The 25,030-nt window shown below is 33.7% G+C and overlaps 3 protein-coding genes, 1 long non-coding RNA gene and 1 pseudogene across 7 annotated transcripts; 3 read left to right on the top strand and 2 right to left on the bottom strand.

Moving 5' to 3' along the window:
* Positions 1-1,403: 1,403 nt before the first annotated feature.
* On the bottom strand, positions 1,404-4,395 carry LOC146933539 (Carbohydrate-binding X8 domain superfamily protein). Of its 2 annotated transcripts, none has more exons than XM_085705339.1 (5): positions 4,316-4,395; positions 4,044-4,121; positions 2,488-2,832; positions 1,831-1,861; positions 1,404-1,710 (listed from the first exon to the last, which is right to left on the bottom strand). In XM_085705339.1, exons 2-5 carry the CDS (start codon positions 4,099-4,101, stop codon positions 1,617-1,619), a joined length of 528 nt encoding a protein of 175 aa, XP_085561465.1. In that variant the 5' UTR covers positions 4,102-4,121; positions 4,316-4,395; the 3' UTR covers positions 1,404-1,616. The 2 variants fall into 2 exon arrangements, with proteins under 2 accessions (XP_085561465.1, XP_085561464.1); XM_085705338.1 differs by lacking the exon at positions 4,316-4,395 and adding an exon at positions 4,237-4,289.
* A 4,544-nt stretch (positions 4,396-8,939) lies between these two features.
* On the top strand, positions 8,940-12,218 carry LOC146933540 (uncharacterized). Of its 2 annotated transcripts, XR_015007499.1 has the most exons (3): positions 8,940-9,480; positions 10,150-10,269; positions 11,519-12,218. It is a non-coding gene; the product is annotated as an uncharacterized LOC146933540 (long non-coding RNA). The 2 variants fall into 2 exon arrangements; XR_015007498.1 differs by lacking the exon at positions 8,940-9,480 and having other exon boundaries at positions 9,495-10,269.
* Positions 12,219-12,309: 91 nt separating this feature from the next.
* Positions 12,310-13,095, top strand: LOC146933541 (uncharacterized). Its single transcript, XM_085707840.1, has 3 exons — positions 12,310-12,648; positions 12,711-12,761; positions 12,841-13,095. Exons 1-3 carry the CDS (start codon positions 12,310-12,312, stop codon positions 13,093-13,095), a joined length of 645 nt encoding a protein of 214 aa, XP_085563966.1.
* A 4,003-nt stretch (positions 13,096-17,098) lies between these two features.
* On the top strand, positions 17,099-18,788 carry LOC146933542 (protein kinase PINOID-like; annotated as a pseudogene). The gene is made up of 2 exons (XR_015007500.1): positions 17,099-17,797; positions 17,896-18,788. The product of XR_015007500.1 is annotated as a protein kinase PINOID-like (transcript).
* A 3,389-nt stretch (positions 18,789-22,177) lies between these two features.
* Positions 22,178-23,954, bottom strand: LOC146933543 (uncharacterized). Its single transcript, XM_085705341.1, has 2 exons — positions 23,077-23,954; positions 22,178-22,992 (listed from the first exon to the last, which is right to left on the bottom strand). The coding sequence occupies exons 1-2, from the start codon at positions 23,825-23,827 to the stop codon at positions 22,178-22,180; spliced, it is 1,566 nt and encodes a 521-aa protein (XP_085561467.1). The 5' UTR covers positions 23,828-23,954.
* Between the last annotated feature and the right edge of the window lie 1,076 nt (positions 23,955-25,030).

A 25,030-nucleotide genomic window follows, 5' to 3' on the forward strand; every position in this document is an offset into this window, starting at 1 on the left:
AATAGAAAAAAGGTTATTTTTTCCTCAAATGAGGGTCTAAGGCACCAAACATAATCACTCCCTAACTCTACGAGGTGCATCTACCTCCATTCACTTCCCTATAATAGTGATCAACGTAGACAATCCATCATATATCATAGAAGATGTGGCAACATGAGAATCACTCTTTAGCAATAGTATTAGTTAGTCTTCATTTAAGTGGACAATATTAGTGGACACTATGGGATTGGATTGTACTAGAGATTTAGTAACCTCTCTATACATAATTTTGCAAAATAGTTTATTTGTGCTAACCAAAAGCTAGTTTCTGTTATACCAAAAGCTCCAAAGGTGATGTCAAACACAATTTCTCAGTATGAGGCAACTTCGTGTGAGAAAGAACTACCATATTACCAAATAGTCTATTTGTACTAACCATTTAGATTGGGTAACCATTTCAATAACTCATCACATGGAGATAGAGATGGATATCTCATCCCATCACAAATCATTCAGTAACACGAGACAATAAAATTCTTCAGAAATTGAAATACAAGTAAAACCAAGAGAAACAATTGAAATACTAGTAAAGCCAAGATAAACAAAATGCTTAAGGTACCATCAAGTAAGAGAAAAGCTTACAATTGAAATACGGATTAATAGACAATTGCTTTTCTCCCTTTGTTTTTGCTCATTCACATGCCAACGTGAGTTAACTCACCTTGAAAAAGTCGAACGTGAACTCACATTGAACATAATTAAGAAAATGAGCAATTTTAAAAGGGAGAAGAGCAATTCTCGGATTAACATCCCCCAATACAAGCTCTTAAAATGGGTCCTGTATGATGGGGACACAAGCCCAAAAAATTGGGGTTTTTTGGCCCAGTCTAATTAGTTCATATAAAAAAGCTATACTTAGTAAAAATATTAAAATTATTAATAAAAATATATTTAAATACATAATAGTAATTTGATTCAATTCAAAAAATAAAACTTGAGTTCAGTTAATGTAGAAAAAACCACACTGTATCCAATCATATTTCTCATCAGATAAATAATCATGAGAAACTAATATAAAGTGACATTAGTGACCGGCTAAAAACAAATATAAAGAGAGACTTGGAAAATAAAATGAATGAGTAAACCAAAAAAGATGAGAAAATTATATTAAATGGATCGGACTAGTTTAGTCCACATAACCCATATAATGGGAAGTCAATCTTAATATATAATATGCGCCTCAATAACAAATGAACCGCTCTATTCTAACTCATTTATGTAATCGAATTCGTGAGATCAAAACTGATCGAGTCAATTTATTTGACAGCTCAAATATCAACTATAAAAACGGAGGGACCCTTAAAAAAACCAGAGGGCCATCAAACAAGCAGAAAACAAGAAAAAAGAATATTGAGGCGCCAAAAGAAACGAACAGTTTGTAAATTAAGTACACTGCAAAAAGATATAATTTGCACAATTATAGATTCCTGTCTTAGCCCAACATGAAAGCTAAGAATACCTTAGCATCATCAACATGACCACTATTACAAAATGCTAACAAAGCTAAACTCCCTAACATTCCTCTAATTCCTTTTTCCTTTTGTCCACCGACCATAACATAGTATTGGTCACATCCATTAGTATGAAAACAATAGCAGAGAAATGAGCTTCAACCACACTAAACTTTTGTTATGCTTTCCCAGTGATGGTGGAGCAGAAGAACCAACAGAGCTGTAACATAAAACAATGAATTGCTATTATTAATTATTAATGTAATAGTAAAATAAAATATTTGTAAGTTTCTTTCAACTTTGGCAAATTAGTAATGTTATGATATGATATGACACATACCCAGGTGAAGAATAGACACAGTTTCCATAACCTGAAGAGAAAAAAGAAAAACACAAACGGTTAAGTATTATGTACTCAAATTCCACAAAGCTGGATTAATTAAAGTTGTGAGAAGAAAATAAGGTGTCCATTTGTGCATTGCACTTAATGTTGAAAAAGCACCCAACAATAATGTGTCAAATGTAATCTTTATGTCATCAAGTATTATGCTTTCTCTTCTACAAAATAATACTTCTAGCATACACAAACAATAGCTCACATTTAAAAGTGATCCTCCAGTATCTTCTAACAAACTAAAAATTAGTTGGAAAACTTTAAGTTTCAAACTATTAGCATATAACTTTTTGCAATTTTAGATAGAAAACTTTAGTTTCAAATTTAATAAAACTGAAAATGATTAAAACAAATGAAAGTCCATTGACAAACAAAGATGAAAGGTAGAAGTTACTGAAATCTTCTGCACAATGATATATATTCACCAAGAAGCAAGAAATTCAGTAAGGAACACACAATTGATACTTTTTACAGATTGCATAAGCATCATTTTAACCAAAAAGTTAAAGTATAAACTTCCATATTTAGAATTCCCATATTTAGAATTCCCATATTTCTTTATATAAACTTCCACCAAAGTAAAACATATCAAATTGAACTTACTGGGATTCTGTTTTGTCAAAGTAGCAGTTCCTCCAAAATTGCAAGCAATATCAGAATTCCCATTTGTCTGATAATAGCTATTGAAAGCAAAAGAAGCATGAGAAAGCAGTGTGTCTGGATCATAACAGGGTCCACCTTTCTGTATGGCTTTACAATCAGCCATTCCAAGTCCACATGCCCAATCTAGAGCATTCTGCAAGTCAGCTTGGGAAACACCAGCTTGTGCCACACACCATGTTGTGCCATCAAGGAATGTTGTATTGCCTTCTGGTGGTGACAATGTTCCATCTGGAACTGGAATCACTGCATCTGATTTCTCTTGCACCACAATTCCCCTAGCCATGCCTAAAAACAAAATTACTAATAAGTGTGTGTTTGTTTCTGCTATGACAATAATTAATTTTGAACGAAAGTAATTTATGTTTGGATACAATTATACTATAAAGTATGTGGAACAATAAATTTCAAGCTAAAAACAATTTAATAGGCAAAAGCTCCAAGTTAGAATTAACTCTATAAGCAAAATTAATTTTACTCAACATTCAAACATTTCAAAACCAATTCTACACAACTATAACTAATTTTGACTCCTCCAAAATGGGAACCAAACATGCATTAAAAGAGCAAATCATGGCCGCTAATGCTATACATCTTTGTAAATTATGGTGTGCTATTGCGATATTAGAAAAAGCTGCATTTTTTAGCTTTAGCAAAATTATGCATCACCGTGATTTTGCCAAACTTCTATGAATCCAAACATGGACTTTATGAGCCAAAAAGAAAAAGAAATGGTCCTTCAATAAAAGAGAACATCAGTAAAAGAAAGTGATCTCGCATTTTATATATGCCTCAAATATTTATTAAATTTTAGACTAATTTAGGGATTCTAGTATGAAGGAAGTAAGTAAAGTACATAACACTATCACTATTTTCCTTCATCTTCCTCTTCAAAGTAAAAAACTGTCCTGCTTTGCAAAACCAAAATACTAACACAGAATGGTTTTAGGGTTTAAACCAAAATAAGATTGCAAATAATGGCTTAAATGAGATACAGCAAATATTCCATCACAATACTCAGAAATGTAACTCAACAAAAGGTTAAAAGAGCTTAACAAAAACATAAAAAATCAAGTTTTCCCTTTATCTGATTAATTACTAGACTACAAGATGAAAAGTGAAGATTGGTTTGTTTAGAGTACTTTATTTTAGTTATCTTTCACTTGCTAAGATTACAAAGAAGAGCTTTAAGCACACTTTCTCTTGCTCAAGAGTCAAATACTATTCCATTTTCTCTGCAAAAGTAACACAAGTCACCATTTTTACCTCCCCAAATAAAAATAGCATTCCAATGACAAATCAGAAAACTAAAAACAAAAAATAGAAAATGAATATTTTATTTAATTTATTAGTTGGCATCAATGTATCGTAAGAACAATAAGATCTGCTAAACTAGACTACTCAAGAAAAATGCAACCATCAAGTTAGCATTTTTATATCAAGGGAATGATCAAGAACAAAAACAAGAATGAAAAACAGAAAGATACAAGCAAACATACCAAGATAGCAGCATTCCATGAAAGCTAGGAAAAGAAAAAACCATATTTTCTTTCTCATGGTTTTGAGGTTGAAATGATCTACAAAAAAAGTTATTTATAACTTAAAAAAAATATTCCAAACTTCTATTATATGTTTGAGAGAGTAAGAAAAAGCACTTATTTTAGTGTCTATGGAATGGAATAAGCAGTTTACTTGAAGAAGGTTTTATTTTCTTTTTCACTTTTTCTGAATTTTAATTTATTTTAGAAGAACAATGCAATGAAATGCATACCTTCTGAAGTAAGTAGTACTATCTTTGGCAGAGTGGAGCAGTGAGTGTATTTTTAGTCTTTTCGCGCTCACATAGCTACACACACAAAAAGGTGGTGGTACTGTCCAGCATGTAAAAGAAAAACTTATTGTCATTTTCAACAATTAATTTATTTCTTAAAATATGCATATAAATCAATTAAATTGCCTTTAAAGTACTACTATAGTACTTGTATAATAAAATTCATCAATTGAGTTCAAACTATTCGGATGTTATTTATTAATTTTATATACTTTAATGTTTAAATTGAAGAAATGATGATATTTTATGGACTAAATTAACGTTTATTTTATTATTTTTGTAATGGCAAACTTTATTACTGTTGGAACTGAGTTGTAAGAATAATGAATATTATGGTATTGACGATGTCAAAGAAATTTAGGAGAACAATTCACAATTTAAACTTTGCATTTCTTATGTTTTTCACAACATTCGATGTTTACTACTGTTGCTAATTGATAATAAAATTGATATTGCGTTTGTTTCATGAAAGTCTAAAAATATAATTTTGAAGAGTTGACTAATTTTTTTATTTGGATGATAAATTGAAGAATTTTAAGAATGAATATTTTTTTAGATGATTTGTTAGTACTGTGTCTAAAGAAGTTTGAAAATTATCTAAAATTCAGATTTTTATTTGAAGGGAATGATCTCTACAATTAAGTTTTGAGAAAATTATACTCCTCTCCTCTCAAAATGTTTGAATTACGCTCCCCTCTCCTCTTATGTTAAAATATACACTTTCCTCCCTTCTTATTCAAAACATATTAGAAAATATTTCACTTCTCTCCCTTGAGAGAAGCTTGAATTACATTTCACTCTCTTCTTATGTTAAAATCTACGCTTTAGTCCCTCGATAATTTTTTTTTATTTCTAATAATCTAGCAAAAAAAAAATCAAACACACTTCAAAGAAAAATAATATTGTGGGTCCATTTTAATACAACCAAATTTTGAATACATATTTTTCGCTATTTTTTATTCACAATTTCATTAACATATAGTTTTAAACCCTATTATAAAATATGAAACAACCCCGAAAAAATTAAAATATGTGAAAAATTGCTAAAGTCGATTAAGTATGGTTATTTAAAAGTGAATTTTATTCTCTAAATTATAAGATTAATAACAAAATATTTACATTTAATTATCATTGACATTTAAATTATAAAAAAACAAAATTATTTAGTTTTTAAATGGTGATTCAAAATTATTACATATTATAAAAATATTTATTTATGTTAAAATAGATTAAAGTGTAGTGCATATTTAATGATTAAGGGAGTGAGTTGTAATTCAAGCATCTAATAGAGAAGAAGAATATAAATTTTACTTTTTAAGGGAGAGACGTGTATGTTATAACATAAGAGTAAGAGGAGTGTAATTCAAGCTTTCTCTCAAAAGGGGAGTGTAATTTACTAAAACTAGTAATGATTAGTCGTAATGAAAACGACATATGACTATTGACTAAAAAACGACATATGTCCATTGACCAAGAAAAAACGACATAAGACTTTGCTTAATAAAATGACTCCTAAAATGGATTACATCATTCCCTCAAAAAAATGAATTGTATCAATATGGACCGTTCGATTAAGTCCATCTAATTGATCAATATAACTTATAGGGAAAATCATCCTATCATCAAGCAAGAAAATTGTTGGATTAGTTAGAAAGAAGCAAGATTACTATTGCATGATGGGATTGGCAAGAATCAAGGGAGTTAGTGGTCTTTTTTTGTTGGACGATATAAGAGTTCTTACCAGCCTCTTTCTGTTTTTATGGTAACCATGAAATTGTTCACGCCCAACCAATTCAGTCACGTCTCATTATCTCATCATTCAAAACTAACTGATATCACAATGCATAGGGCATTTGCTTAAACCTAAAAAATAATTATCATAGTAAATGAAATCGGCAAATAGGAATTTAAAGGTTAGACAAGTTTTCTCGTGAGCCGATGAAAGGTTAGGTGAAGGGTATGACATCCAAATGAGAGATAGTTGATTCTTTCTCGAATTTACAAATTAGTATACGCATCTTAGAAACATCAGATTTAGTCAAAGTTTTATAAAAATGGACGATACAAAACCCACGTTCCATGTTTATAGCGTCGCAAACTGCAAGGAGGGATGAGTAAGGAGACTCATTTTAAAGGAAGGTTGCACACGATGAACCTTGTCAACGGATCATGGTGTGATGCGTGAAGCTGACAGCCGAACGTGGGGCACCACGAATCCATCAGCGAGGAAAAACCAACACACCATCCACGAAAATAGTCGAGCGTGATTAGACATTGTATGTCACATTGTTTCATCACGTAGGAATAATTTTGCCAGTAAAGACCTACTTTCTACAATGTATTAGACACAAGCTATTTTTATTCTTCTATTTTATCTTTATTTACATGTATTTATTAGTCAAGTAGCAAAAACTCGAAAACAATCGTACTTAACGCTCTAATGGAGCAGTTAATGAACCTATAACTAACGGGAACGATTCCTTCCCCGGGTTAATCTCTTGAAGAAACGAAATCACAGTTGAAAACATCAGCCAAATACTCGACTAGTCTCAAACTCCATCAACATTTGAAGAAAAAAATTACAAACATCTAATAATCATATGCCGCACGTGCAAGTAGAATTGAATGGTCCCTCAGTCATAAAATAAACGGTCGATGAAACTAAAAGTTGGGTAATTTAGTCCTAGTAAGTGTGGGAGTGAAAATAAAAGTTTACTGTTTTTGTTCACTCAAAATGGCCTACCGTCTTACGGATTTAACCCACTGGAAGAAATAAAACTTACTAACTTGGGGTCACATTATCACTCAAACACCCCACGTAAAGAGAGCTTTCAACCCTCCACAAGTTTTTAATTCAATTGGTAAAATGTTAAAATTGTACGCGTGGGTTTTCAATGATTTTTGTTGTTTTGGTTATCTAAAAAAAATTCCCATCCCATTTGTTTCTTGTACTTACTATTATAAATGAGATATAATAAGTGAAAAAATACATAGTTAGCGATGTGTTCCCATTGGACCACTGGGATGTGTGAAAAAGTACATAGTTTGATAGTAACCACTGCACATCTATGAGAATCACCTTGACCCCATATGGCTTGCATGTCATTAGATGACCTACGCGCCACATTTAAGCTTGATAGGGTGAAGTTTATTAAGTGAATAGATGAATTTATCCATGAAATTGTGACTATGATCAAATTATATCATTGAGTTTTTAGAATTACCAACAAAAATAATCCCTACGTTAATGTAGCGGTTAGTCAATATAGTATCTGTTTGGTATAGTGTTTTCCCATAGTCATATTATTATCATAGTATCATAGTACCATAGGTAAAATGTATTGTAATATGTAAGGTTTAGAGTTCGATCTCCAGACACTCTACTTATTCACCTTTAAGAATATGTTGGGGCCGAAGTTTGAATTCTGAACACTTCACTTATTCATCTTAAAGAGGTGAATTTCTAGCCACTAAACTACTTAACAAAAAAAAACCCTAACATTCGAACAAATCGGGTCAAATATCCACACACAAAAATAAACAAGTTAAGTAGTTTTGAATATGTGGTGTTTTTGTACACCAGAAAAAAGAGAATTGCTTTTTTAACTCCCTTCCCCCTCTTTTTGATAAATAACTCTAAAAAGACATTTTTTTTTCTTCGGATTTAACATATTTTGTAGATAACTCCCGAAATATATTTTCATCCTAAAGAGAAAAATTGAGGGGGCCAGAAAAGCAATTCTCCAGGAGAAATAGAAATAGGGTTGCCCGTTTATTGGCCCAACAGGCCCAATTGTTTTTGATAATTTTCTTTTTATGAAAAAACCAAACAAACCCATAATTTTGTTGGCTTAAACCTAAAATTAAGCTTGCTTTAAAATTTGGGAAAGAAAATGGATTGTATCACTTAGTTAAGTTTAATGAATTTTGTTGAACAAAGCTATAATAGTAAAAAATAATGTATCAATTATAATAGTCAATTTAATTTTAATCTATCGATATGTAACAATGATGTGTTTTGTCCATATGATAATCATATTTTTATTTAACGCGTCATGTGATGTTGTGTAAGGACTAAATTCGATGAACCGTCTTGATTGAAATATTACAATTTGGGAAGAAATTGCTGATTCGTAGAAGTTATGAATGAATTTGATTGAACTTTTCAAGTTTTGAGACAAAATTTGTTACTCACTCAATATATATTTTTTGTTGACAAAAGGGTTGAAAACATATTCCTTATCCTCTCTTTTCCTTGCAAAAAAAATCCCAGATTCTCAGTTTGACAATAGCGATCCTCCACGTTAAATGTGGGATATATACGGCAAGAACAAGACATATGACATGAAATGGATTTGCTCTACGCCAGAGATCGGGAGTTCAATTCCAGCCTGGACTAAAATACACACATCATCATACTTATTTCTAATATGAATAACATTGCTAACAATTTGTGCCAACCCTAATTCCTAATGATTTTGGCTCCAAATTGTTCTGGCCATTAGATCAATCTATGAATTGAAATTAGTTGTTTTTGAAAATTACAATGCATTTATTTTAGTCAGTTTCCAAACAACTACACACTGCTCAATTCCAATGCATTGGGTTAGAATTGAAACATTTCATCTCTGCCATCCTCCGCTCTCCCTCCCCTCCCATGGCATCTCCCTTTCTCTGCTCGCCTTGCCTCCTCCGTCGAGATCTCGGTTGATTTCTCCGTTTCTCTCTTCACACCAGGTCGAATCTCTCTCTTTCTCTTTTCTTATGCTTCTCCCTTTTTCGGTTTATAACTTATGCTTCTCCCTTTTTCAACTCCACTGGCGCTGAACATGACGGTCAGATCCATGCCTCTCAGTTGTGACGGTTATAGCAAGGGAACCTAATATGATACATAGGGTTACTGTTCTCCAATGAACGAGGTGATTACAGAACCTTTGTATTCTTCTACACTTCAGAAACAATTTGGTGACGATTTGTTTCCATATTTGTCTTTCTCCACAAATCTATTTCATATATGTTTACGTTCCATTTTTTTTGTTTCAACCATGGAAAATTCTCATGAGAACAAACAAAAACCACCGAATGTGAAAGATAAGCTAAAAAAGGTAAATACGAATTCCTCTTTGTGAATAAGTTTCCCTTCTTAATTCTGTCCAGCTGTTGTTTGCTAGGATTATATGGAGTATTGTGAATTTGAAATGGGTTTTAAAACATTGAATGAAAAACCAAATTATATGTGAAAGTTCATAAATAAGTTTCTCTTCTTAATTCTGTCCAACAGCTGTTTGATATATTGTCTCTATGAACTTTCACTTATAATTTGGTTTTTCATTCAATGTTTTAAAACACATTTCAAATTCACAATACTCCATATATCCTTTTGAGTTTTTAAATTGTAGCCATGACTAATAATAACAAAGTTGGTTACACAATTGGTTAACCTTTCTATTCTATTTTGGTTTAATTTTTTTGATTGATATTTTGCATAGAAGGTTATATCTATGAAGTATAAGGTTTGGAGATGACATTGAAGATTTCTTTTGCTTTAAAATATTTTGAACGGCTTGACATGTTCTTCAAATGAATTGTTGTTATAAAAGTCATAATTTATAACATTATATAACCAATACTTTATAAAAGCTATAATCCATATATTGCTAAATGATTGTAGTTGTTGCCATGCCATGCCCAATCTCTTGCTTTTGATTAAGTGATTTTGTTACATCATAGATTAAATGATTCTCTACTCATGATATTGTTGTTGATGATCTTAGCTTTGACTTAGAAGGGCAATATATTGGAAGCTGCTCTGGTGATGGAAGCTTAGTTCTTCATAGACAAAAACCATGTATATCGGAAGTCTTGCCCAATTGTCTCCTCTTCACATAACATGGGTACTCTCTCTTCTCCTTCTATTATTTACTCATACTCACATTCATTCAACCAGTTAGATTGTGTAGATTCTTAGAATTGAAATTGAAAATGAATTGAGAGTACTTTTAAATTGATTGTCTAGAATAGTTATATGCATCATGTTGAGACCACAAAATTTCAAAAAAAAAAAAACTGATTCAATTATGTGTTTGGCTTTTGGCTGCTTGAGCATGAGTTTATTTTGAGGTCTTTTTCTAATTAGTTTTTCCTAGACAACCCTGGCTGCATCCTCAACAATTAGTTAAAATGTTGAGTGGCTGATGGTTTTATGCACAACCACAATGTAATATTGATATTAAGGTTTCCAATAACATGGTACTTAATTTTAAAAAGCTACATAGAAATTAGGAAAATTAAGGTAATCTCATTTTTTTAATGCGATTTGGATTCCAACTATATTTGAATTATTTTATGCATTTCCTTATAGAATAAGTTATCTATGATTTTTTAAACTATTTTTTGCTATAATTAATTTAATGAAAACGTGCAGTTTTGATCTGTAAAGAGTAAATAGTAGAGGCAATATATGTGTGGTTAGGTTCTTATAAAATAGTTATCTATGTTTTTTTTGGAGCTATTTTTTGGCAATAAACCTATATTTTTCGCGCCCCTCTCTCCACAATCTGAATTTCAAAATTCCCTCTTCAAACCTCTTTATCCGGCGCGGAACCCTACCCTTTGGTGTTCTCTACATTTGTGTTCACAACGTAATAAATGTAATGCAATTACCTATACAATTAACTGTTCTGTATCTTCCTTTGATTTTCCTATCTCTGTATCTTCCTTGGCCTTTCCTATATAAAAGGCAATATCCTAATTAGTTCAATGTCACTCAACCATCTTAATTCCAAAGCATACTCTGATGAGTGATGGCCAACGATGAGATCAGATACCTTATCTCTTATCATTGTTTGACAGGTATCCTTAAAAGTTTCTGACCCCTGGTCTTCTATTTTAAAGATGATAGTATTTAGAGTATAGTTTAAAACTCATAAATTTTCGTGTTGTATGTAAAAGGCCCATTGAATCCGAATCATGTTGATGATTTGGAGAAGACCGTAAAGGAATTGTATGTGAAGTATAGGACATACATCATAGAGTTTGATGTTGATCATGTGGGTTTATTACAATGGTTTACGTTTTGTTTCTGTGTTATAATATCAGTTGTATATTCATTAATGGCATTTTGATTTGGTTTTGTGCTTTCAGGGTGACGTCATGCTGCCAACCATGTTTGGACATGACTCTGGTGACCAGATTGGTCGTTACGCGACGTATAGTTATCAATAGCGCCCCGCCGCCCGCTTAGCGCCCGCGATAGCGGTTTTTTTGGCTTCTCCACGTTAAACTGGGTCGGTGCGTGTCAGTTGGCCGATGCGGTCAAAAGCGGCCGCTATTAGCCGGTGCGGTGCGGTCTGGGAGCGGTCAAAATCGCTGATCCATAAAATGAAGATGAAATCAAGGATGAGGAATGAAGATGAAACGCATGACTGCTATTAAACAGATCAAGGATGGCTGGAAGAAGAAGAAGACATAGAAGTAGGAAGAGAAAGAGAGAAAGGATGAGGAATGAAGATGGTTGTTGTTAATGTCAGATCTGAAAGAAGAAGACTGGAAGAAGAAGAAGAAGACTGTCAAGCGGCAGCCGCACAGGAGGAAAGAAGGAAGACTGTCAAACTAGGTTAAAGTTGTAGAAATTTATCTGGGCCCTAGGGTCTAAGGCCCAATACTAAATGTTTTCCTTTTATAAACACTCCACTCTTTTACTAATACACACATGTCTTTCAAAAAGAAAAATAGTAGTAATATATGGTTGCTGTTAATGTCTTTCAATAATGGTTGTAAAAATTAATAAACCTCTACTTGAGCAATAAAATAATAGTAGTAATATATGGTATTTTAGTATTTTTCATGAATTTTGAGTAATGTTTAAGGTGTTTTAGTATTTTTTTTTTCTAATAGTATAGTATTTTAATATTAAATATATTAATGTCTGCGTCATGAAAAAGCGCCCGCTTCGCTCCCGCATCCCGCGCCGCGTCAATTTTTGGGGTGGCCGCGCCGCCCCGCATTTCCGCTTTGACAACTATGACGCGACGTTAGTTGATCCCAACTTCAATGAGTTCGAAGTTTTAGTGCAGAGGAATCATGGTGGCATTTTTCTGACCAAGGGATGGCGCGCCTTGCATTACTTTTACAATGTTTCACTTGGTGCATGGGTTACCGTAGTTTTTGTTGGAAATAGAAAGTTTAAGATAAGAATGAAGGATATGTTTGGTGAAACGATTCGATATCCAACTTTCAGCCCTCCCATGAAGTTTGTCGTTGACAGGAATGACGTTTATCCTAACATGATTCATGGTTTTCAATCCCCTTCGGACACGATGTTATGAATTTCCAGTCCACTTATGAGAAGAAGTTGTCTAATGATGAAATTAAAGCTGGTGTGATGGTAATTGCAGTACTGAAGTGCTATGTCCATTTCTTTAGTGTGTATATTTTCATATACCAACAAGTTCATGGTTTTTCAGGAACTTGCTTATAATGGATTCTGTGAGCTAATCCTTGATAGGAGAAATACTGCTTTGAAGCTGGTGGATGATTGTGGGAATAAGTGGGATTGTACTCTCATCTTTGATAGTAGGCCATATCCTCATTTTCTGGTTGGTGGTGGTTTCAACCGGATGATTCTTGCAAGAAGGGTCAGAGGTGGTTGCCATGTCATGGTTGGTGCACCTGGTGTTGGGAGCAATGACACACTGTATTTTAGAATTGTTTGCTGCTAGGGTTTTATTGTGTTATTTAAGAACAGTCTCCATCGAACTTGCTATTATGTGCCTGCTTGCTAATTTTAATTATTATGAACTTTGTGTTTTGCTGGAGTGTTGCGATAAATGCACCTCTTTTATGAATTATTTTATGTAATTTCCTTATTATTAACTTATCCAATGTTAATGCTTATTATTAATATTCCAGTTTATTCAGTTTATTATATAATATCCAGTATAATTATACGCATACCATTATTCATTTTTTTTCTGTCTTATGAATGATTGTGTAAGTATAACATCAGTAACTTCTGTTTGTGTTCACCATAACACAACTTTTGAAATATCAGAATTTTTATCATGTGGTGTTGTTTATACTTTAGCAATGGGATAGTCTCCTATGTTTGCTTTCAAAATGATTTTGGACCATAATCATTTCAATCATCTAATATTGATCATGGTTATACTTGAAAGTTTCCTTGAGCTTAGGATTTACAGAACTAGTTGACAGTGCATACTAGCTGTTATGTGTTTTATGTTAACTATGGTCTACATATATGAGAAGTATATTCCACCATTCCATGACAATTTTATTATTCTGCTGAAAACTCAAACAGTTTAGACGAATCCTCAATATGTATGTTAGTATTTGGACAATTATGAAAACATCTTTCTAATCTAACTATGTTGACACATGCTGGTGTGGTAATTCTCACTCCAAGTATGAATTAATTGGCAACATAATAATCCAATCATGTTGTCACAGAGACACTGGTGGAATCCTTTCCAAGTATCTATTACATCTCAAATTGCAATCTAACTTAGAGAGTCGTATATGGTCATTCCAAAAAAAAAAAAAAAATTACTTACGGGTAAAAGCTTCTTTATACTAAACAATTATCATATATACGTATAACATGTGTTTTTATAAAAGACCGGATGATATTTCGCACCTATATTTTTTAATAAAAAAGGTAGGTAATGTTTAGAACTATATATGACCCGTGCGGCAGCACGGGTGAAAAGTCTAGTTTTATGAATTGAAGACCTCTAATTTAATTTTATCGTTGCCATTCTTCTTGAAAAACTAAGAAAAAATCTATATCATCTCCAAAATCTATGTTATGAAAAAATTTAAAGCCGTTAAAACCGGTTGACTAAATCTTTCTCCTAGTTTAAAATATCGTGTCAAGGAAAATCCAGACTTAATACTACAATCACCTTACTAATCACATGATCAAATTTGGATTGTTTAGGTATAATATCATATATGGTGAGACAAAATCTGCAGTTAGATGAACAACCACTGATAAACAAATTTTTATATTATAGAACCAAAGAAGATACTGAAACAATGTAGAAGTGTAGAACAATTTGGGAACATACGGCGTGGACATTGTATTATTATGGTACCGAGGTGGAGGAACTGAGATTCCCACATGATTTTTTTTATATCTGTGTTGTCTTGATGCAGTTGTTACGTTAATTAATTGTTTTTATTGATGAATTTTCATTATTGTTTCATGTATTAAACTAACTTATAATCTAATCTAAATACGTAAAGAAGATGAACGAAATTAAGATGCTGCTTTTGTTCTCTAGTTTATTGTTTTAAGTTGGTAGCATGATGTCACAGTGGTCTTCAGCAGATCGTAGTTTATTGTAAATCAAGGTTGAGTTCCTGTCTAATGTAACATATTTTGTCCTATTGTCGGCCTATCAAAATAGCGGGAATATTGGTTAGTGTTTTCTTTCTCTAACCGCCGGTGCTTCTTTGGAATTGTCCTCTCATTATAGTTCTCTACTTTGTAAACTAAAATTTATGAACGAAACAATACGTTGCTTAATGCTTATAATAAATAGGTTATGGATTTCCTAAAAAAATAATATGATTAAGGATGACCATCTAAAGAACTATGCTCAACACTTTGAAGGCCTAAATACTGCACCCATCGAGCAAAAGCCTAATCTTGTGATCATAAGTTCTTCGCCTATAAAAGGACCCTTCGTTGTCACCACAATGTACACATTATGTATCTCTTAATCTTTCACTCTTTGTTCTTTTACTAACTTGGTGCGTAGATATACTATACATGGTGGGCGGTTTGATAGTGAAAATATAATAGCAGATGATCCAATTGATTTTGGAGAGATTTTGAGTGTCAGATATCATTTTAGAATTTATGGTTATTTATAAACAAATATTTCCGTCATCTCTCATTCAATGCACGACCCCATAACGTGCGGAGATATCTTGAAGACTTAATTGAAAATTGGAAAATAGAACTTTTAAATATGAGTGCATATGTGCATGTCATTATTAATATTAACTGCGTCTCTGTTTCTTTAGGCATTATACGGTCATTCATGGTTCATCATCAACCTTTTCATTAGACAATTATGTTTGAGTGCATGAACGCCAAAAGGCTAGCTTGATGGAGTACCAAACATAAAATTGTGGTTCTAGATAAGTCAATTATTGGAGATTTTTTTTTATCTGCCCTGTTTTTTCACTTTTCTAAAAATGCTCACGCTCCTTACCGTATTTAATAACACACAAATTTAAGTAGTACATAATAATCCTGTTATCCAATTTTGGAGAAAAAACAGAGAAAAGGAATACTGATCCAGTGTCCGTAAAATGAAAAGAGGATATTGATAGGATAAATGAATCCTCGACTGATTTGTACTCCCTCCGGTCTCAAATGTAAGAAACTTTTCACTTTTTTGGTTTATTCAATAAATGATGTATGTGGTCTATAATAAAGACCACATACATCATTTATTGAATGAATCTAAAAAGAGAAAAGTTTTTTTTACATTTGAGACCGGAGGGAGTACTATTTTCCGACCATAAATAAGTTATAGGTAGTAGTTTTAGAAAAATGGTATTTGTACAGAGTTCTTTCTCATACTAATCTTATATTTGACTAATAAAAAAAAAAGCTGTCACAAATGGTTTGTGAAATATCACTTCCTCTTAATTTTATTTTTTTTTAAAATTGCTAACAAATGTCCTAAAATATAAATATTTTAGAATTTGTGCAATCAAATTTAAAAAATCTAAAAAATTACATTTTTAATGTAAGAGTTTTTTCTTTTGTTTTCTTAACTAGTATCATATGATAGAGGAGAATACATTTGGTGCATCGGTGTTGTATTCAAAAAAATAAAAATAAAAAAACAACATATGAATTGGCAACACATATTTTCACACATTTTATAACTCCATTGATCCTAACTTTATGCTTCTCCAATTTTTTCCTCAAAGTAAACATGTCGCCAAGGAAGGATAAAGCAAAGGTAACTTAATCAACGTTACACAATCTTCTCTGTTTGGCCATTAATTCAACGTTACACAATCTTCTCTGTTTGGCCATTAATAAACACTAGCAGATGCATAAAAAATTACAAGCAGGATTGACCGTTGAATAGTTGACTTACTGAACCTTTTTACAGAGGCGTTTCAGTCATTATAGACAATCCCTATCTCTGCCTGCAAAAACAAAAAATACTACTACAAAAAACATAAAAATTGCTTCACACAACACAGTCTGTAACACACGCTCATGAGAGTAACCTACCCAGTAAATTGTCAAAGCTTGAGCTATGCTTCAAAGAAACCTTTGCCACGTGACAAACTTTCCCTTCCTCAATTCGTCACACCCCTATACTGCACTGCTACTTTCCCCTATCCCCCCACACGTACCAAAACACACCCTCCCTCTCTCTCTCTCTCTCACGTGCACCCTTCCCACCCTTTTTCTGTGTTAAACTCAGTTTTATTTTAACCTCATTAGCTTAAATACACATCACAACCACCTCCCCCTATACCTATACTCCTATCTATACCCTATTTCTGGCCTAACCTGTGCCTCCTCTTTTATTAATCTGAATAAAAATCTTCGTACAAATAAAATTTAATTATCTTACCCTTTCAAAATTTTGTGCTCCCAAAACCCTAACCAAAACTTTCACAAACAAGAAACAAAGCCTGCACTTTCTATATAAATATAATTAACCTCGTTTCATTCAACCTACACTACACTGATTCAAGTTTCAAAGTTCAAACCCTCTGTTGTGTGCAATCAACAGTGAAACGAAACCCATACTATTCCAATCTTTTTCTCTTCTTCTTCTTCTTCTTCTGTTGTACCATGTTAGAAACTGGTGCACGTGATTCTGAGTTGAGTTTAGAAACTGTGAATTCAAGTTCAACACAACGAAGCTCAATGAGCAGTGAAAGCATTTGCAGCACTAGTTTCAGCCGTCTTTCATTCGACCTTCTTCCGCCTTCACCGGAGAGTCTCTCCCTCAAACCTCACCGCTCCTCCGACTTCGCTTACTCCGCCATCCGTTCCGCTACCTTCCGTCGCAAGTCCGCTCTCACATTCCGTGACTTTCACCTCCTCCGCCGTATCGGCGCCGGAGATATAGGCACTGTTTACCTCTGCCGCCTCAGAAACGAAGAAGATGACACTTGTTTGTATGCGATGAAGGTTGTGGATAAAGAGGTTGTTGCATTGAAGAAGAAATCACATAGAGCTGAAATGGAGAGAAAGATTCTGAAAATGCTTGATCATCCTTTTCTTCCTACACTCTATGCTGAGTTTGAAGCTTCTCATTTCTCTTGCATTGTTATGGAATTTTGTTCCGGTGGTGACTTGCATTCCATACGCCACAAACACCCTCACAACCGTCTTCCTCTTACTTCCGCTAGGTAAATCTCTCAAAACACAGTCTATTTTACGAATCTAAACTACAAGAACTGAATGTATAAGTTATATGCTCATGTTATTTTTGTATATTGTTACTCAGATTTTATGCAGCTGAAGTATTGGTGGCATTGGAGTACCTTCACATGCTAGGAATCATTTACAGAGATCTAAAGCCTGAGAATGTGTTAGTTCGATCAGACGGTCACATTATGCTTTCAGATTTCGATCTTTCACTTTGCTCAAATGCAATCCCAGCCGTTGAATCATCAGATAATTTACAAGATTCCACTTTTTCATCAACATTACCCTCCCACACTCGTTCCCGTTCTTTTCCTACACCATTCACTTGCTTTTCAAACCGGTTATTCAAGTCACGTAAGGTTCAAACCGTTCAACCAAACCGGCTTTTTGTAGCTGAACCGGTTTCTGCCCGCTCTTGTTCGTTTGTTGGAACACATGAATATGTCTCGCCGGAAGTTGCCGCCGGAAACTCCCACGGCAACGCCGTGGATTGGTGGTCGTTTGGGATATTTATCTATGAACTTATTTACGGTCGTACTCCGTTTGCGGCTCCATCGAATAAGGAAACACTGCGTAACATCTTAAAAAAGCCTCTTACTTTTCCAACACCCACGGCCTCAAGCACGCTTGAACTCTACGCGCGGGATTTGATTTCCGGGTTACTTAATAAGGATCCGACTCAACGACTCGGGTCTAAACGTGGGTCGGCTGACGTCAAGAAGCATTCGTATTTTAAAGGGATTAATTTGGCGCTGATTCGTATGTTAACGCCGCCTGAAGTTCCTGGCTCAAGAAAGCCAAAAACGATGTCGTTTTATCATGGGAAAGGGTAGTAATAGCAATAGTAGTAGGGGGCAACAAACGGCGTCGTTTGATGTTTACTTTTGAAAAAAAAGAAAAAGATGAATGATGGATTTTGTACCACGTCTTCAATGACGTGTATTTTGTATATTGGACTATTGGATCAGTTAATTGTCTATATGTCTATGAACATAGGCATATATAGGTGACTCAATTTAATAATAATTAATTAAAAGCTGAACTTTCCTCTTGGAGTATGCCTACAGAGGAGACCAGCGTTGAAAACTGGCTGGATAATACTAAATGGAGAAGATTCGTTGCTTTGTTTCTTTTCTTCTTCCCTACTCACATTTTATAACACTGCCAAAATGCACTATGAAGTCAATATTATACGCAAATAGAAATTCGTCAACTTAGAAAAATGTAAAATTATGGCAGCATTTAAAAACTCAATGAAATTAATATATTGTGATAGTTTAATCCTACCTAAACCGAAAGGGTTTAGTTACAACTCATCATCGATCTGTTTAAAGAGGTATAATTAGGTAGGGTACCAGTTTTTAACTTGTTTCTGCCTCAATGCAGGGAACAAACAAAAAACAGGAGCGAAGTAACGTGCGGACAATGAAATGTGTGTGTATGTGGGTGTCGTCCGTTTGATACCAATACAATTTGACCTTAGAAATGTTAATTGAGGAGTTTGTTTCATATTATAGAATCATATTTTTGGACATGATTATTCTTGTGGAATACTACTATCATGAAGAATATTATTTTCGGGTATATTCTATAATATTCATGCTATAATTTAAGCTACTATATTTGATCAAGTTTTAGTCCTTTTTCATCAATATTTGGTTTCATATATTGTTCATGGACACAAACAAGATACTTTATAATTCTTCAATAAAACACACAACATAATCTAACTTATGCTCGTCATGGACCTCAAAAGTCTTTTAATCAACCAAGATTTTCTCCATCTTCTCTCCACGAGCAATTGTAATTTTCTCCATCTTTATGGAGCCTTTATATTTCTTGTGCATGGAGTCCCAAATATCCTTCGTCATATCGCACATGAGAATTGTCTCCATGATTGACCCATCAATTGATTGGAAATGATAATTCTTGACCTTGAGATTGCAAAGCTTGCTATAATTTGCTGACTTTTGTTGCTATGGAGTTGCTTTTGTTGATGCTATAGTGACACCTTTCTCATTTCTCAACCTATCCCCATTATTCCTTCGAGCAAAGCAAGTTTTCCATCAACACAGCCCAATGATCATAAAATCCATCGAATTTGGAAATTGTAGGTGGCATGAAATTTGATGTTTCAGCCATAATCGAGACTCCATAACATGAACAATAGACCAAGATTTCAAGATGAAGTTGAATTTGGCAGAAGAAATTCAAACGAAAGGCGAATCATGAAGTAAAAAAAAAAAAAAAAGATGAACATGTGTAACCGAATACAAAACTAAACCAAATTGTGTTTTTTGTATTGTTTGAGCAAACATGACCCGAGCTTGGGCACCTAATACATATTGTAGGATAAAAAATGTGACTAGTCATTTATCTTGATAGAACATATTGTAGGATAAAAATGTGACTACTCACTTAAGTTGGTATATTAATTTATGTAAGTTTAATTTTTATTAAGTAGTAGTAAACGATGTTATAATTTTTGGTTATGTGGCACATGAATTGTATTTTAAAGGTTTAATTTAGTCCCTTTAACTTATGTTGAAAGTTTAATTTGAGAGTAATTCTTAGTTGGTTACATGACCAAACCATTTCCCTTGGTCACAACCAACCAATAACTGACACTTCATCACATTTAAAGAGAGGAGAGAGAGGAAATGGAAAATGTGAAAGAAGAAGAAAAACATAAGAGAAAGTGATCAAATGTCATTTCTTGGTCTTATGACCATCCAAGACTTTCTCTTAATTTGATCCCTTAATTCTTTATAAAGTCCAATTTGTTCCCAAAGTCAAACATAAAATAATTAAAAAACAAAATAACATTACACATGGACGAAACATCAAGATCTTGCAGAAAATTAATTTGACTTTGACTAACGTATTGCACATAAGAGACTAACCCATATTAATAAAGATAAGTTAAGAAACTAATTTATCGATTTTAAAGTTATGAAATCAAACTGAATTTTAAAATAAGTTAAGGTGTCATTATTTTTGTTTTTTCTATTAAAATATTAAAATATCTCAAACAAAAGATAGCAAACAAATATTTTTCAAGCAAAAAACACAAAGCTATAAAACTATCCTTTTTATTTATTTCACTTCACTTTGGACTTACAGGTTCACGACATGCTCTTATCAAAACCCCAATAGATTATTATTTTCTTAGGGTGTGTTTGGATGGAGGGTTTAGGAGGGGAGGGTTTAAATTTCATTTTTAAATTACGGACACTATAAAATATTTTTTGAAGAGTTAACATATTAACATGATGAATGATCATATAATACTTAAATCACACTTAATTTATTTTAGAGAAACATGTTATATAGTCCGTAATTTAAAAAAAAAAAATAAACCATCCCCTCCATTCCCCTCCTAAACCCTCAATCCAAACTCACCGACTTTATCAACACAACAAACTTTATCAACACAACAAAGCATAAGAACACAACTACTTCAAAAACCTCAATGCTCACTAAAAGTGTTTTTACTTTATTATGCAGAAATGTAATTTTTTCAAACACCTTAGAGGAAGAGTGTTAGAGCGGGACTCCTACTAACATGATGGCTTATCAGTTTTAAATAAATAAATAAATAACTATTCAGGTCATCAAATAAGCAAATCTATAAGATGGGCATTCAAATAACTTTGCATAAATAGTTAAAAAAAAAATACAGCTCCAACTAAATTCAATGTGTCATTGTGCGAAATTTTTTTTTTTTTACCCTACTTTATTGCCAAAAATCCAAAACTACCCTACTTTTTCGAAAAATTGCAAAAATACCCTACTTTTTCTGACTTTCTGGTACCACTCCACTTGGAGTTGCGGGGTACCCTAAAAAGTGACAAAATTTTTGTCCTTATTATACCCCTCAATCTCCACTTGCGGGGTACTTTATATTTTTTTTTTTCCGAAATTTTATGCTACAACGCAATCTCCACTTGCGTTCTATTTTTGGCATTTTTTTTAAAATTTTTAAATACCCCTCTACTCCAAGTAGAGTGGTATAATAGGACAAATTTTTTTTGCATGCATGGTGTACACGTTAATGATAACTTAATGATAATAATAATAATAACTTAATAATAATAATAATAATAATAACTTAATTTAAAAAAAACTAATTAAAATTATATAACATTTAAAATACCATAAAATCTACAATTATTATAAAACATGTATTATTTCATCTACTATAAATACTTCCTTTAATTTTTCAATTTATCACACCATTTCAACTTATATTAATAATGTTAATTTAGGCATTAATAAAAAAGTAATTATAATAATAATCATAATATTTATAAAATAAAACACATACGAAATACAATAAATATGAAATAAAGACTAGATTTCTACTGATGTCTAATATTAATGCAATCTTTGCGGGAATGACCAGGCATCCTACAAACGCCACATCTTCTCTCAGTTTCCACATCGTCCATCTCGGTCCTAATGCGAGTAATTGGTGGACGACCTTTCTTTGCCCTACGCATGGACTTGTTGGGAACCACCTTCAGTCCTTCATAATCAGGCCAATATGTCTGGTGGTGAACCACGTCGAAGTGGATGTTGTATACGGCGTATACACACTCATTCGTGAATTTGTTATCGACAAAAGTCTTGTAGTCATGACGAAAGCTAGAACATGCGGCAATGACATGTGAGCATGGTAGGTGTAACGCTCTGAATCGTCCACAGTCACACCATTTATTTTGCAGGTCCACCTTGTATTCTCCCTTTGGTAATCCTTCTCTATGGTCGATGGTTTCACGGACGGAGAAGGTATACCGATCCCGGTCAAACTGAGTGACATGATGACTGTTGGATTTAATCACCTCACCCCTGAGATATTTCATGATGTTTTCTGAGAATGGCTCACCAGAATTTACCCTTGCCGCTGCCTCATGTCCTCTTTTAGCAAACAAGGCCGCCAACCTGTAATATGATGCTTTCACAATAGCTGTGATCGGGAGTCCTCGAATACCTTTATAGACGTTGTTTTGTGACTCTACCAAGTTACTTGTCATGTGGCCCCATCGTCGACCATCATCATGTGATTGAGTCCACTTTTCTTTGGGAATGTTGTCCACCCATGCTAAAGCCTTTCGGTCTGCAACAGCAATTTCGGATCGGTAGTATTCAAATGTTGGGATGTTCATGGCGTAGCCTGCATTGTTTTGCAAAAAGTTAGTTGTGTGTTCTTTAAACAAATAATATATCGAATTTACAATGAAAGAGATATAATTTTTACCCATGCCTTCAACTTTCTTCTTAAGTTCTCCATCCTTGAACGATCGCATAAAGTTTTGTGCAATGTGTCGAACACAAAACACATGGCTTGTCGGAGCATCGTGCCATCCATTCTGTGGATCATCATACGCGCTCTTTATCGAAACATGTCTATCAGAAATGAGGCATATGTTCGGTTGTGGGGTGACATGCTGCCTTAGATTTTTCAAAAAGAAACTCCATGCCTCCTTGGTCTCGCCTTCGACGATTGCGAAAGCAATGGGAAATATCTTGTTGTTCCCATCTTGCGCAACAGCTAACAACAATGTTCCTTTGTATTTACCATACAACCAAGTTGCGTCAATCTGGACAATTGGTTTGCAGAATTCGAAACCCAAGATGCACGGACGAAAGGCCCAAAAGAGACGCTTGAAGACAATCTCATTGACCACTTCTGTTGATGGGACCGTTTGAAAATCGATAATTGTTCCTGGCAAATCTTTTTCCATAACCATCAACCACTGTGGTAGTTCTTTATAAGACTCCTCCCAGTTACCATAAATTGCTTCAATTGCCTTATTCTTTGCTCTCCATGCCTTTCTGTATGAAATTGTGTAATTAAACTTCTCGCGGATGTGTGTCTTTATAACATTCACTGTAATTGAAGCATCCATATGAAGTAGTGACATAACACTTTCACATATGACATTGTAACTAAGTTTCCGATGATCTTGCGTCAAGTCTGTTGAGACACATGTATGAAGATCCTTCATTTTTCCAATCTCCCATCTATCACTTTTTTTCCTCCACGAGGCCCGCAATTTGAAACCACAAGTTGTATCTTTACATTTGATGACAAACCTTTCTGGATCTGATTGCTTCACAGAATAATCCCATGAATTTTTGATGTGATAATATCTAATTGCGAGAATACAATCATTTTTGTTATGAAATTGCATCCCCGGAGCAATATCTTGATCGACCGGAAGATTCATTGTCCGATAAAGCTCAGTTGAGTGGTCATCATTGACATTGCGCATGGACCTTGGTGGGTTGTAAGAAGCTCTAATCGGTGAAATTGGTAGTTGTGGTATAACATCGTCTTCGTCTTCTTCGTTCTCATCACCGTTTTGTGCGGCAAGGAGTTCTTCATCATCATCTTCTTCATCATCTTCAACTTCATCGTTTGATTGATCTTGGAATTGGGAAGTGTATATATTAATTTCTTCGTTTAAAGTTTGGGGTTGTGTCGAACGGGATGGTGTTTCAGAGGGATGAGGTTGAGTTAATAATCTTTGTGGTGGGTACTCATTTTGTGACCATTGTGACTGAAAAGGTTGCGATAAGGGTGTATCGTAAATGGATGAGGGGTTGTAGTGTGGTCGGGACGACGACGGGTTGTAGTGTGGTTCGGACGATGAGGGGTTGTAGTGTGGTTGGGACGATGACGGGTTATATTGTGGTTGGGACGATGACGGGTTGTAGTGTTGTGGGTTATAATATTGTTGTTGTGGTAGACTTTGGTGTTGACTAGAACTTGATGGGTAATTTAACTGAACGTTGGATGTTGGATTCTTCATCTCGAACGTAACATAAAGCTCTATATAGGACAAAGAACTATGACTTTTATGTACGTCAAACATAAACTCGACATCGTCGTTATCAGTGATTCTTAACGCCTGATAGTGAATTGTGGTAGTTCCAACAAACATGGGATTCCGGCATATAATTTCAGACACAACCATATTATTTCCGATGCATACTTTTTCCGCTATTCTTTTTTTGAGATGCAAGTAAGTACTAGCCATACTCACTTTGAAACCTTTGGTATACTGACTTTGAAAAAAAATTCTAGATTCATTTTGTTTAACTTCTCCGTTATAGCACACGAAAACGTTTATATTTGGGTGTGGTGCCATTGGTTTGGTCTTAAGAAATGAGAAAGATTAGAAATGGTTTTGATGCAATAACAATAT

The sequence above is a fragment of the Medicago sativa genome, chromosome 4, assembly GCF_051527215.1.
Source record: "Medicago sativa cultivar Bolivia chromosome 4, Bolivia_mono, whole genome shotgun sequence".
Taxonomy (NCBI): domain Eukaryota; kingdom Viridiplantae; phylum Streptophyta; class Magnoliopsida; order Fabales; family Fabaceae; genus Medicago; species Medicago sativa.